Source organism: Podospora anserina, chromosome 1 (genome assembly GCF_000226545.1).
Source record: "Podospora anserina S mat+ genomic DNA chromosome 1, supercontig 1".
Classification (NCBI taxonomy): Eukaryota; Fungi; Ascomycota; class Sordariomycetes; order Sordariales; family Podosporaceae; genus Podospora; species Podospora anserina.
The window spans coordinates 263651-278099 of record NW_001914859.1 but is presented as its reverse complement, the minus strand read 5'-3'; the positions used below and the strand labels follow the sequence as shown (position 1 = coordinate 278099).

General features: G+C 52.1%; 6 protein-coding genes across 6 annotated transcripts; 3 read left to right on the top strand and 3 right to left on the bottom strand.

The window, feature by feature from the left end:
- Positions 1 to 128: 128 nt before the first annotated feature.
- Positions 129 to 721, top strand: PODANS_1_175 (uncharacterized protein; the record flags this gene model as incomplete). Its single annotated transcript, XM_001912227.1, has 2 exons — positions 129 to 376; positions 433 to 721. 2 exons carry the CDS (start codon positions 129 to 131, stop codon positions 719 to 721), a joined length of 537 nt encoding a protein of 178 aa, XP_001912262.1.
- Positions 722 to 910: 189 nt separating this feature from the next.
- On the bottom strand, positions 911 to 2765 carry PODANS_1_180 (uncharacterized protein; the record flags this gene model as incomplete). Its single annotated transcript, XM_001912226.1, has 2 exons — positions 911 to 2320; positions 2388 to 2765. The coding sequence occupies 2 exons, from the start codon at positions 2763 to 2765 to the stop codon at positions 911 to 913; spliced, it is 1788 nt and encodes a 595-aa protein (XP_001912261.1).
- Positions 2766 to 3088: 323 nt separating this feature from the next.
- Positions 3089 to 4314, bottom strand: PODANS_1_190 (uncharacterized protein; the record flags this gene model as incomplete). Its single annotated transcript, XM_001912225.1, has 2 exons — positions 3089 to 4080; positions 4167 to 4314. 2 exons carry the CDS (start codon positions 4312 to 4314, stop codon positions 3089 to 3091), a joined length of 1140 nt encoding a protein of 379 aa, XP_001912260.1.
- A 1125-nt stretch (positions 4315 to 5439) lies between these two features.
- On the top strand, positions 5440 to 5979 carry PODANS_1_200 (uncharacterized protein; the record flags this gene model as incomplete). The annotated part of the gene is made up of 1 exon (XM_001912224.1): positions 5440 to 5979. The coding sequence occupies one exon, from the start codon at positions 5440 to 5442 to the stop codon at positions 5977 to 5979; it is 540 nt and encodes a 179-aa protein (XP_001912259.1).
- A 1722-nt stretch (positions 5980 to 7701) lies between these two features.
- On the top strand, positions 7702 to 8433 carry PODANS_1_205 (uncharacterized protein; the record flags this gene model as incomplete). The annotated part of the gene is made up of 1 exon (XM_001912223.1): positions 7702 to 8433. The coding sequence occupies one exon, from the start codon at positions 7702 to 7704 to the stop codon at positions 8431 to 8433; it is 732 nt and encodes a 243-aa protein (XP_001912258.1).
- Positions 8434 to 12845: 4412 nt separating this feature from the next.
- On the bottom strand, positions 12846 to 14169 carry PODANS_1_206 (uncharacterized protein; the record flags this gene model as incomplete). Its single annotated transcript, XM_001912222.1, has 3 exons — positions 12846 to 13696; positions 13891 to 14099; positions 14147 to 14169. The coding sequence occupies 3 exons, from the start codon at positions 14167 to 14169 to the stop codon at positions 12846 to 12848; spliced, it is 1083 nt and encodes a 360-aa protein (XP_001912257.1).
- Between the last annotated feature and the right edge of the window lie 280 nt (positions 14170 to 14449).

Sequence of the window (14449 nt, the reverse complement as noted above, 5' to 3'; positions counted from 1 at the left end):
TACAAAGGAACAGGCTACATGGCACTATTGAAGCTCCCCAAGCGTCAACAGGGCATCCCCTGAGAATCCATGACAAACAACCTCTTCAGGAGAGAAAAGCGTGGAAGAGATCCGTCTATAAGAAGGCCATGTTCCCCCACCACACCTCTGTTTTCTTTTACCATCCTCATCACCAACAGACACAACCAACTTGCTCACTTCCAACTCTCAAAATGAAGCTCACCACCCTCCTCACCACCGCCCCCTTGGCCCTCCTCACCACCCTCACCACCGCGGCTCCTGCTCCTGCTCCCGCCCCGGCCGCCATCGAAGCCCGCCACTCCACCTCTGCCCGCTTCTCCAAGTTCACAGCAACCTGCACCTCCACCTCCTGCTCGTCAGTCCTCAACCCCCCTTTCTCACCCCCTCCACAACGACTAACAAACTCCCTAGCTACGCCGCCACCCTGACCCTCCTCCCCGAAAACATCACCGTCAACTTCTCGCACACCACCTCGGGCAGCACCATCCCCGCCAACTCTGGCCACTGGACCTCGAGCAGCGACCCTCTCGTGTTCCTCCGGTGGAACAAGACCCCGTTCAACGAGTACCGGATCGTGGTGTCGGATGTTCACGTCGTCGGGACTTCGGTGATCTTGGACTTTTTCAGCCCCGCGGCCGACTGGGTTGCTCAGCCCAACCCTACTTCTTATGTTGGCAGTCAGACTTTTGAGGCTGTGTAGATAATTGTTTTAGCCAATGGGCTGTTGTGTGGTGGGGGTTGGTAGTCGATAGGAGCAACAAGATGGTTTCTTTTGAGAAATGGTACCAAAGTAAAAGGGGTATCTCAAATTCTTGAAGCTGCAAAACAACCTAATGATACCCATCCATGCAGTTGCTGATAATGCTAAACGCGCCTGTAGGACAAAACTCTACTGCGCAACACTCTCCCTCATCCCTTTCGTCCGCAACGTCATCTTGACCTCCGCTTCCTCAAACCCAGCCACACCCCCGTTCCCGGTACTGCCGCCGATAATCCTCCCCCTCAGATCCTCGCCCCTCCTCTGCCCAATACCACCAACGACACTGCTAGCATCGCTGCCCCTCCTACTCCCTCCAAAGCTACTCGCCTCATCATCTGCTGTCATCCCCGCCACCGTCAAGTTCCTATACCGTCCCGCCCACAACCCCCTCACCCCGCCTCTCTTCCGGTCCGGTATCTCGTCCGTCCCCGCGCTGCAGACATACAGCAGATACTTCAGGTTCGGTAGCGTGTGCCTGATGTCCACAACCTTCAACCCCTGGCTGACACACAACGTCTCGATATCCTTGTTGAGTAGAAACCACCCATAGTCGAAACGGTATTGCGCGCTTGACCCTCCCCTAGGAACATAGAGCGGGAAATCTCGTTGTGTGTCTGGTAGTTGCGAAATCTCATCCCGGATGGTTGACCGAGACCCGTATGGCCGGATGGGATAAGGCAGTGGAACACCCAGGTAACACTGCAGGTTGTCTGTCAGCTGGGCTACATACCCCAGCGCAGCGCTGAGGGTATCGCTTCCAGTTCCTTTGAGGAGTGCGTCGTCGTAAATCGTGTTGGGGAGCGGCAAATCGCAGATGGTAAATGTTAAGGGAGGTGTCCCAGGAGTGGAGACAGAGTTGATGCGCCAGATCCTGTCAAGGTCTTCGCAAATGCGCCGGCGCTGGCCGTGAATTTGCTCTTTTGTTCTGGCAAGGAGTGTCTTGGAGTGAGCAAGCTTCTCGGTGGCGTTGTTAACGTCGGTCTCGGCCCTTTCTTGGAGGGCCCTGCCTTCAGCAATGGCGGACCGCCGGGCTTCGATTGAGGCGCGAAGCTCTTGGTTGCGCGTTTTGGAGGCTTCAACGGTGCGTTTCTGCACCGCTAGATATTTCTCGGCGAGGGCGAGAGAGTCTTGGGCTACGGGGACTTGGTTGGGGGTCTCTTTGGCCAGGAGGTCGTTAATCTGCCGAGTGAGTGACTCGCGGGTGGCTAGAGCGTCTTGAATCGAATTGTCAAGTGTTGCTAGGCGCATGAGGGCATTGTAAGACGACGTGGGTGTCGGGGGCATCTTCTTTGGTGGGGGGTATTTGTTGAAGAGTTCGAGCGAGTAGATGCCGTCAACCATGTGGAAGACCAGGCTGTTCGGTGGGAAGTGCACATTCTGCATGGTGCCCAACCAGTTGAGCGCCCTCAGGTCGACATCGTCCTCCAGCAGCAAGCTCCATGTATCGTGTCTGTTGGTCCATATCTTGATGGTGACTCTCGGGGTCTGGGTAATGGTCGAGTCCAGCTCAGACAGTTCGAATAAGCTAAAGTTAAAATTCTGCCCGGTGCATTAACAGTCTACTCCTCCATTGGATCGTCAATACTTGGAGGTAAAACAAACATACTGTAGCCCTCTCGGCAACCTCGCTGATATAGACGGGCTCTTCCTCTCCTTCGACATGGAGGGAGAAGAATGCGTCGGCCAGCTTGCTGTCGAATGTATCCTCGATTCGTTTCTGCCTCGTCACTGGACTGGCACCAACAAGGTTGGTGCTCCTCCGCCGCCCTGGACCCGGTCGTAGCTGTTCCGAAGAGAGGGCATGGTGTATCTGGGGTGAATTTCGCAGGGACTCGAGCTTGGCAGGGCTCTTGTTAAGAGCAGCATCGTCAATGGTTCGGCCGCGCGGTCGTGTAAAGGCGAGGTTTCTCAGCGAGATGCCTCGAAGATGACGGAGTTTGCGATTCTGGGGCAACAGTTGGGGGCGCGTGGACTCGGCGGACATGGTTTCATATCGAAAACAAGGAGCATAAATTGGGTGAAACTAAAGAAAGAAAAATAAATTGCTTCTTAGCATGACACGCGCGTCTGTTTTTCTCGTCGCATTCTCCCCCATTGAGACGATGGGATGGACGCTTGGGCTGGCCATTGGGAGCTCTCTGCATGTTGCTGGCGGTTGTCTCTTGGCACCCACTGGCGATGACGCACGTGCTAGAGATGGTCCGTGCAGCCCTACATGTCTGCCTTGGCAATGGTTCAATCACTTTGTTCTTTTGAATGAGATGGCATTGCATTGCAACGACTTAACCTGCGAGGTCTACATGAAACTTATACACGATATCCTGGGTCCCGAAAATATGGCGACCCTCCATGTTGATATGGCTCTGCCGGCATCCTCATCTCTCGCAGACTTTCCCTGAAAAATGGCTTCGGCGTTGCCAAACGCTGTCCTCGACACCAGCCAGGAATCTCGTCGCTTCTGGTCAAATCACTGGTCGAACCTGTCGCAGTCTTTTGTCCATACAGCCGATCGAGCTCCTGCTCTTCTGCAGCATTCTTTCGTTTCCTCCAGCACCAAAACAGCCCAATTACCAAAGCCAACAGCACCACGGAAGCTCCCACTACACCAAGTCCAACCTTGAGGTTCGATGACAACCCTTCGCTATCTTCGTCAGAGCTTGCATCAGCTGCATCCGAAGCCAATCCCGGAGCTCCAAGCGTCCTTGTTGGCACCCTTCCTGTCCCAGTCGCCTGGGAATTATCATCGAGCACAAGCGTCTCTTCGGCAGATTCGTCCTCTGTGTCAATGACTTTGGTGCCAGATGCCGAGGCTAGGGGGTTTGATGTTGTTGGTCTGGTGGAGGGCGCTGTTGACCCAGTGCCGGTAGATGATGTGGTGGTGGCTGGCCGATCGCTGCTCTGCCAGTTGATCTGAACCATGGGGGCAAACATGCTGAATGCTGTGATGGATGCTTCAGGGTCTGGGACGGTTTGAAAGCCAAAGTTTTGGCTTTTGCTGCCATCGCAGGTGACTGTTGGAATAGTCGACGATGTCACCACCAGGGTGCATGTTTGCCCGTTGATATTGGCACAACCATACCCACTATCCAGGTCAGTCATGCTGATACCAATATTCTCTGTGTGAATACTAACCTGGGGCAACAGCCAACAGCAATTTCTCCGGCGAGAAGCCTGAATTGGACCGGCCATCCAGACCCCCCACCACTTCCACCTGTTGCCGCACAAGCAGTCGCATAACCCACTGGGCAATGCAGGCCCGGCGAGTAGAAGCCCCACCCGTTCAATGGCGCTTTCTTTGACTCTGCGCCCTCTGAGGTCGCTGGCCAACATGCTGTATCATCGACAGCTCGATTTCGAGAGCATGCTTGTCCCAGATATGCAATACTCTTGTCATCCCCTCCCCCGAACAAGTCCCCAAGGAACCCGCCCCTTCCTGCGCCAACTGCTACTGTGCATTCTGGCGGTGGTGTGAATGTTGTGGTCAGTGGGCCAAGATTGGTGGGAGCCTGCCCGATGAGGACTGTGGCCGACATGGTCGTTCTTTGCTGCGAGTGTTTCCGGTGGTTGTTTTGGCCAGAAAGAGCAGAGAGACCCAAAGTATGGGGGCATATCAGACTTTTCAGATGGGAATCTCGCAAGTTGGCATGCGATCAGCCCTGCGTGTATCCAACACCAACCCCACGCAAGACTCCCTGGCTTCGGTCCCTGGGAATGACTTCATTTGTCTGGGCAAGAGAGGGCCATCGCGTTTCATCTCCCTGGCGTAACCATTCCCAAGGGCAACACGGTGACACCTTAACGCGCTCCTCACTCGCTCGTCCCTTGCCGAGAGGCGATCGCCGGGCCGATCTCAGGGACCTGGTGCCGATCGCTGCCCAGCACAGCTCCGGCCCCGCATTTGAGGCCCCTGAAGATCTGTGCATATCCACGTTACACGCGCGACGCCCAAGTCTTTTCTATGGTCCGCGGTCGATGTGAATTTTCACCCAGCAGGATGAGGAGTTCTTGGTTGGTCAGATTGGACAGGCATATCTGGAAACATGGCGAGCTAAAGACCGCTTTTGCTTGCCGGCGGTTCCGTGATCCGGTGCGCATGAAACATGGCTTCGGCACTTCGAGCTTGGTTCCACAGAGATGGAAACGGTTACCAGAAGACTGGTGACACCCTGTATACCGGTGTTGAGAAGTCTTTCGAAGCCCCTCTATCTGAGGTCACTACTATCCAGCAGACAAAAAACCAAGCACACCATTCCAGGTTCCCGCTGTAGCTGCGCCGTTAATATCAGGACATCAACACAACTCTCTGCCGACCATTGCAAGTGGATGCGGGGTTCGGCCGGCTTCTCCCGATACAACCCCGGCAGTGAATGAGTGCTTGTTTTCATATCGAAAATGCTCGGCTTCACGACCAGATCATGGTGACATGATGCCGACAAAAAACGACCGAGCCGCACAGACAACGTTGCCGGGGATTGGCCGAGCCCTCTGTCAAGTCGACGTCACGGCATGCAGCCCCGCGCTCACACATGGACGGACGAGGAGTCCTGAAGCTTTGCAAGACATGATACTTGAAGGCCAAGGAACCTCGGCAAACAATCTTTTCTTTTCCCCTTTAGCAGCCAACTAGTTGTTGCATATACCTAATTGTATTCACTGTCATGCATGCCGCCATCAGAATGAAACCCGCCGTCTCGAGAACTGTGACCCTAGGCATCAGGCCATATGCCTCCCGCGCCAAAGGGGCTCGCCAGGGTGCCAAATCGGCGGCCTCGTGTCTGAATCGGACCTCGGATCAGCAGGCTCAACACATGGAGTTCACCTCCAACAGATCCATCTTTGGGCCGTCGACACATACAACCGGTACTACCGCCAACCGCCATTTCCCTTCGTCTGCTGCCTCTCCCATTGACGAACGAGCACGCTCTTTCTACTCTACCGTGATCTATCACGGCCAGACTCCCAATAGCGACTATGAGTTTGACGAATCCCAAGTCTTTGGCAGCGAGGTCAAGGTCAACCCGACGCAAAGCGAGGCCAACGTGGCTGCGGACAGAGGTGACATCGATCCTCTTCCACAGGGAATGCATCAGACCATTCTGATGGGGGCTGGAGAGGCAGGAGGACGGCCGACCGAGGCCGAGGAGGATGTGCATGCGGATTTGTACATGGATGACCCGTTGCGCGGAAGAAAATACTGAAGAGGCGGCTGGCCATCATGTTTTCTGTTCAACGAACTACATGTCTATAATTTTGGGTAGACCATGAAACTGAGCATGCAATGTTTGATGACAGGTATTGAGTTATTTGTGATGGTGAGCAGAGAGTCATATCTGTGACCACGCCGCCGATGAAAGGCGCAAACACCATCACGGCATGCCAGATTGTGACAACTTATGAGTCACCGTTTCCAGCAACAATCAACTTTGCGCATATGTCATGCTACATGAAGACCACCATCGTCCAGTTTACCGAAGGTCGACTTTCCCCTTTGGGTTGCTCTATGACAGGGCAACATGGATATCAAACTCCAAACTTTACCTCCTTACAATGTACAGTTCAAGAGGGATACCGAAATTGTCACCACCTGGCTCGCAGAGGCTGGGAAGATACTCAGGCACCTATTCAAAGAGCATGACAGCTCGACTGTTACCAAGTTTATTCCGAAGACGAGAGATTTTGTCCCCATGGCTAAGGCCATCGCTGATTCTCAAGACAAAGGCGCGGGCTGCGACATTTCTCAATTTATTGCACCGCTTGACGTTATCCGCTCGGCTCTTCGCGATGCCATCAAAACTCGGACCATGTTTTTGACAATCTGGGCGAGGATTTCAAAATCCAAGGACAACGATGGACATGCCACGTTTATTTGGGATCTTGAGCAAGTTCGTGATGTTCTTGAGACTGTACAAGCACCGCCAGGGGCCGACCAAAACACGGAGGATGTCGCTTCCAAGGTGGGAAGTCTCAGGCTATCGCGAAGCAATGCCACGTCTTCCAATCGGTACGAGGGTCTAACAGTCTCTCAAACGTCTGATTCCGGTTTAGAAAAGACCGCGAGTCCCGTCAGTGTTTCTCCAGAACATCAAGACGATGAGCAGGAGCCCGCAACGGAGGTTCAATACGAAGCCAAAGACAACCAATCTGATCTCGACACATTTATCCTGTTCGCCTCGATTCACGCTACTGCCACGATCCTTCGCGACTATGTCGCCAGTCTTTGAACCTCGCATCTCAAAGGTGATGCGCATCTCACGTCGGTCGCGGTGGCATCAAACACAGCTATTCAACTCGCCAAGGATATTGAAGTGGAAGTGGCGGCCGATTTGTACCCTTCTGGAGATTTGTCGTGTCTTTCGCTCTTGGAAAAGCTCTATTCTATGCATTGCGACGAAGAGAAGGTTCCGTCGTGCAGAAGCCCGGCCACCCCATTGCCAATGCGGCAGTCGAAACGGGACTGATTGCTCGATGAAGGACTATGTTATTGCCGACTGGACCATGTGGCTGGCTGGGGACATGTTGCAGAGAGGAATTTCTGTCTTCTCGGCTCCTGAGAGCGACACTCTTGCTCGCTTAAGCCATGAATTCGATCGCAAGACTCAACTCCAGGTGCAAGATAGTTTGCCGGGTATGTCAAACAACGGGAAATGGAAAATGGACCGTGGCGCATTCTGTCGCTTCATGTTGGATGCTCGTGACTTCTTGAACGAGGCTCAATCAGCCGCCGTTCCCATGCACGTGGAGGAAGACCTACTACGAGGCATTGCAGCCGCAGGCATCTTCTCCAGCGGTGGGGAAGATCATGATATCGCTTTCCGTTTTGCTCACTGCTTTGTCTTTCGGCATTCTTCGACATCCATAGACTCTTTTCGGCCACGCCTGATGCCTTCGAATTTCTGGATCAGAAAGTAAAGATCTTATCGATGGACTTCAACACGGCTTACGACGTACGTCAAGACTTCGAAGCCCTGTTTTACCAGGAAGAAGATAAACAGGCCAGAAGATTGGTAAATCTTGGTGAGTTCCTCCGCGGCTTTCATCGTTCCGATCCCTTGCACTGTGGTCTATTCATCGTCTGCGTGCGATATGATGATTTGCTCTTTTGCCAACACATCGAGAGAGAATGGTCCTCGCTCTTGCTACCGGGTCAACTTTATAACGCACTCGGTACGATCGCACCCAGCAACCCCTGGGTGGACATGGAGTTTCTTTACGCCGTGCAAGGAGGCAAGACGAGGTGGTTTTTTGGTGACATCCCAAGGAATCCTGACGGCTACTGGAAGCAGGTCGATCTTACTCAGGGGGGTTCCGTGGTGGATTGGATGGCCAACGTGACGGGAAAACAGAAGATGAAGAAATCTTTCACCCATTCTATCAGTACAATCGCGCACCAAGCAAAGCAAGCGAAGCGACTGGAAAGGCGTGCAGCGCGGCAGCTGAATCTCATCAGCAAGACGGTGCCTTGTTTCGATGCTGTGCAGCATGGGCTGGAACCCATTGACCCGGAAAGCGGCCTTTCTTTCAAGGACAATCATCTGACTTTGGATCACATCTTTGAACGCATCAAGAAGTCAGAAGCCGCCAAGTCCAAGAGGCACAAAGAAGCAGTTGATCAACTTTCACGAAAGCTTCGTCGGTCATCCCGCAGACCGTAGAATCTCTCAAAGCCCAATGGTTAGCTGGGTTGGCGGATGCGCGTGGCCCTGCCGGTACTTTTCAATCCTCCCACAACCAACAATTGCCAATACAGGTTCTGGTTGTCACACGTCAACTGACCAATCGGCCACACCACGGTCCTTCTGTTATCTTCCTGTACGTCGAGGGCTAGTAGTGGGAAGTAAGGTAGGTAATTAAGTGCTTTGCGGCTTTTAAAGGAACGGCATTGGCTAACTGGATACATGAAAGATTTTGGTAATAGCCTGAGGCTATAAGCTACGGGCTATTAGGTCATATATAAATATACATCGTGCGGACCTACTTATATTTTTAGATTTTTTTTTAACTAAAGACTTCGAGGCTATTAAAGATTATTAATTAAATTAAATGACTATTTTGAATCTTAATATTTTAGGCTTTATTATATATATCATTTTTTAAATAATTGAAAATAATGTTGAAATAAGTGTTAATGAAGCCTGTAGAATATAGGCTTAAATAGCTATCGGCGCAGTATATTTGTTGTGACCTTCCAGTAGGAGGGTCTTGATGGGAGGCTCCCAGGGAGACTCCCCTTGGGAGCTCGATGAGGCCCAAGGACACTTCCCAGAGGAATGTCCCGTCGAGAGGTGTCACAGTTAAACCAACAGGCAGGTTGAACAGTATGCGGGGCACGGGACGTGCCCAGCCAATTGTTAAAGGAACCAATAGGAAATGGAGCGCCTGGGAGCGCAGGAGCGTGGTGATCCAAGTGATCCTAAGGTGACAGGAGCAATCCAGGATCACTCTTGGCACCGTGATCCATGGTGAGCCTACGCTGGGAGAAGTGATATAGGATCACGCTTGGCATGGTGATCCAGGTGATCCACTGGGATATATATACGGAGGAACTGGTCGATATACATAGATAGTTCCGCAGTATGCAATTCAAGTCACATTCGTTGGTATTTTTAACTATTGTAATTGAAACAAGCCATTTATTGTACACTGTTTAACCGTACCAAACCAGGATTGCTCAGAAGCGCCTTCGACTGGTAACGTACTTTATAAGCGAGTCGGTCATATAAGTGGGCCGGTCACTTTTCGACCGCGACGCGTCCTCCTACACTCAACATCAACTTTCTCTACAACCCAACATGCCTCCTACCTTAAATGAAGCCAGGATAATCTTAGCTCTTGAAGCTATTCAAAAGACTCCGAAATTAAGCCTCCGGGCCGCAGCAAAGCTATATAACATACCATTCTCAACCCTCCGTGACCGACGCGCCGGCCGGCCTGCACGACGCGATACCACGCCCAAATCGAAGAAGCTCACTCAATCCGAAGAGGATGCTATTGTTCAATACATTATTGAGCTATGTACGCGAGCTTTTCCACCAAGATTGCGTGGTGTGGAAGATATGGCCAACCAACTGCTACGTGTACGCGACGCGCCCCCTGTTGGCAAGCTCTGGGCACACAACTTCGTTAAACGTCAGCCACAGCTCCGTACGCGTTTTACGCGTAGATACGATTACTAGAGGGCCAAGTGCGAGGATCCAAAGGTTATTGCCGAGTGGTTTGCGCTCGTACGGAACACTAAGGCCAAGTACGGTATTGTAGATAACAATATCTACAACTTCGACGAGACTGGGTTTATTAATGGGCATTATCTTCGCGGGCATAGTGTTTACGACCTCGGACGGCCTTAGAAAGGCAAAACTAGCCTAGCCTGGCAACCGTAAATGGGCAACCGTGATTCAGGGAGTCAATGCCCTCGGCTGGGCTATCCCTCCCTTTATTATCTTAGCCGCGCAGTACCACCTCGCCAACTAGTATACCGAGTGCAACCTCCCGGCCGACTGGCGCATCGTAACCACCGATAATGGCTGGACTACCAATGCGGTAGGCCTAGATTGGATCAAGCACTTTGACTATCACACAACGTCCCGTACAAAGGGCAAATACCGGTTGTTGATCCTCGACGGCCACGAAAGCCACCACTCGACCGGATTCGAGCGCTACTGCTAGCAGAATAATATTATTACGCTCTGCATGCTTCCACATTCCTCTCACATCCTCTAGCCACTCGATGTTAGCTGCTTTCGGTCGCTAAAACAGGCGTACGGTCGCCAGATCGAGGACTTGATACGCGTGCATATCAACCACGTAAGTAAGGTCGAGTTCCTCTGTGCCTTCCGGGAGGCCCTTTTTACCTCCATAACAGAGAAAAATATACGGGGTGGCTTTACAAGTGCTGGCCTTACGCCGTACGATCCAGAGAGGGTGTTTTCTAAGCTGGATGTAAAGCTTCGTACGCCAATACCCCCGACCTCACGGCCCGGCACTCCACAACCTTGGGTGTTCCAGACACCACAAACCCCCGAGAAGCCAACTTACAGTCAACGCTCATTAAGACTCGCATTACTAACCATCAAAATAGCTCCCCGACTTCAATGTTAGCTGCAGTAGACCAGCTTACTAAGGGTACAATGGCTGTAATGCACCAAGTGGCTCTCCTTCAGTCAGAGGTATCTTCGCTCCGCAAGGCGAACGAGGCACTAAGCAAGCGCCGGAGAGCGAAAAGAACACGCGTACAGCTCGGAGGATCACTTGCCATACAAGATGCGAAGGATCTACTGGACCAGAAGGCCGTGGGTGGGGAGGTAACAGAAGAAACATAGCCGGATGGTAGTGGTGTAGGGGGGGGTCGTACGAAGGTTCGGTGCTGCAGTGTATGCGGTAAGCCTGGCTATAATGCACGTACTTGCTAGGAGGCTGTAGAATCGTCTGATTCGGCTGTTTCTGATGTAATTATAGTTGGTTTCTAGTGTTGTTATGTTGCAATTGAGGATAGTTGTTGTAGGGTGGTGGAGACTGTACGACTCGCTTATATGTACGACTCGCTTATATGTACGACTCGCTTATAATATACGTTATTAAAAGGCTTTTGGTCCCATGCCCTTTCCCATTTTGCCTCTTACACTGTCCTCACTAGATCGCTCCTACCCGCCACTATCAAGCCTTGGCTTTAACAGTCTGCCATCTGCACTTCAAAATGCGCATCCTCACCATCGCCCTGTCTTTCCTTGCAATGGGAACCACAACAACAGCCACTTTCCTCAACTCCTGCAAAGACTGTGGCCTAAAGTCAAACGATAAGAATATTCTCCAGTGCGGCAGCTGCAGACTGCACAGTGGAGAATGGGTCCCGGCTCGGAGCCTGGACCTGGGCAAGTGCTATGTCAACTCCAATGGGGTCCTAAAATATCGAAAGGGGTAAGATTGAGCCATGTCCACCTCCTTTTTGTCTCGGTGCTGATCTAGTACGGCTCCGGTAGCGGTGGATATCAGCACTCGTGTGATCTGTCAAACCCCGGGTTCAGAATTGATGGCTTGGTTGCGGTGATGTGGGTTCGTTGTCGAGCTCTAGACGGCAGCTGGATTTCGTCCAATGTTTATTTGAGCAAGTGGAATTGGAGCTCTTTGTCTGATGTTCTTTGCTAACTAATCTTCAGCTGACCATGTCCACAACGATAATGGATTTCTTCACTGCAACAATTAGTGGGTATGAGTGGTGTGTGATTGAAGTTATGACACTAAGTGGTCGAAAGAGTTTTCTTTTTTGGTGTTAAGATGGCAGAAGCGGCGGAAGTAGATTTAATAGGCCTCTTAACTATTTTAAAGGTCTGTTAACTATCTTTTAAAGGTGATTATCCTTGATTCAATCTTATGGGTGAATCCAGATTGTGCGGTTCAAACTCAAACATGAGCCACGGCCATATGTCTTTCCAGGGTAGCACCTCCTCCCCAGATAATTATTTTGCAAGAAGGGGCAAGAAAGGGAAACTGCTAGTCATGTTACGCAACCCTTCAACGGCAGCTTGTCTGCAAAACAAAACACTCACCACAAAACATCATCACATATCCATAATGCAACTCTCGTTCACCCTCCTCCTCACACTCACTGGCCTGGCCGCCCACGCGCAGATGAGCCAGTGCGCCCGCGATTACGTTATCGACTGGTGTCAGCCTATCTGCGGAGACCATCTCGAGTGCCGTCTCCCCTGCATGGAAGATTGCAAAGACTCCTGCATCATGTGCGAGAACGAGCACAACTGCCCTGATCAGCTACCCGACGTCACTCATATCGTGCTATCAGGGTCTCCTGGGACGACTGAAAAGGACCTCTGGGTCAAGGGAGCGAAAGAGACAGGTGATGATGGTGCAAGTGGCGTGGTAAAGACGACGGTGGTCCCAAAGTTTGAGAGGTCGAACGAGGCTTTGTGGAGGGAGCATCATGTGGTGACTAAGAAACAGGTCAGGAGGCGAGTTTCATTTCTACCCACTCGCTTTCAGGACATGTGGTTGCTAACAAGAGAGCAGAAGGTATCGCCAGAGAGCAGCTTAGATATCATTAGTTACCTTACCTCTACAACTCAGTAATTGACTTCTCCCTCTCCTCAAAATACCTCACCACCGCCTCCACCGCCTCCCCCAACTTGACCCTCCCCGTCGGTTCCCACCCAAGGTACCGTTTCCCCCTATCCCCCCTAATCCTCATGCTCGTCCCAAACCCCTCAGCAATATGCCTACTCCACGCCTCCCCCTCCTGGCCTTCAAACCGCCCCAGTATACTCCCCACCACCTCCCCCAACCCCAACTCCTTGACCCCTTTCCCCTCCTGATTCCTCAACCACGTTTTGCTCGTTTCATTCCCCTCCAAAACAGGAAGCAACCAATCAACGATAAACTCCCTCATGCTCACCTCCCACCCCCCCGCGAAGAAATACCCCTTTTCTCCCCAGATATTCTCATCCACCTGTTTTTCTCCTCTGATACAGCGCAGGGCATCCCCAACGAGCAAAACATACAGCCCGGCCAGCTCCTCCGTGTCAACAAATGTGGTGAGGTTTTTTCCTTGTTCGACAACAAACGCCTGCCCTTGTTGACGAGTGACGTGCATCAGGTCGGGAAAGATAATCGGATGCTTGTGTCTCACACTGGGGGATTTCCCAATGACAAAAGTAGGGGAGATGATGGCGGTGTTGATGCCGGGAAAGGTCGAGACGGTGATGTCCTGGGCGGCGTGGGTGGTGTCGGTGGGGAGGGAGGAGAGGTCGGTGAGGTCGGACCAGATCTTGGGGTGGGGGGTTAGGCCTGAGGGCGGAGGCCAGATGCGGGCTGCGCCCGAGGTTTGGAGGAGGAAGGTTTGGGGGTGGGGGTTGGATGATAGGGAGGGGAGGAGGGTGGGTAAGGGGAGGGCGAAGTCGGGGGCGCAATCTGGGGGTGTTTGTTAGCTGCCTGTTTGGAATGACAGAGGGAGATGGAGAAAAAGAGGGAGGGGAATGTGGTAATGTGGTAATGTGGTGATGTGGTGATGTGGTAATGTGGTAATGTGGTAATGTGGTAATGTGGTATTGTGTTAAAGGGGTATTGTGGTCTTATGGAAATGTGGTAAAGGAGTAAAAGCATACTGATAACAAGCTGGGCCCTTGCGGCCTCTTCAGCGACGATTCCTACGTCCTCAAGAGTCCCCAGGACGGACGCGACAGAGCCCTGGTAAAGGGAGTCTAGGTGGTCCACATCTTCCTGCTGACGGACAAGAGCCCGGATCGGCAGCTCAGGGTGAGCAGCATGTAGGGCCTGGAGAACAGCAGCACCAATGTGCCCCGAGGCACCAATGCTACAACATGTCAGACAACGCTGGTCAGAGGGCAGGGAATGACATACAAAAAGACTGGAATGCCTGACATGGTGACTGTGTATCGACTGAGGTATGCTTGTCTGAAGACACCCCGGAAGAAGGCCATGATCAGTGAGAAACAAGGCCTCTTATACCCATTTCATCTACAGCAACACTACCCTCAGGCATAACCCCAAATTCCATTATTTGTACCCTCCCCCCCTTGGCGAAGCCCACTCCAAGGTTACACAAGCCGCCTTCTTATCCCCTTTAAGGATAATCCCGAGCATGATATCAAGAACAATGTAACCGGAGCACCAACACCTCAGCCATGTCAATGCTGAATTACT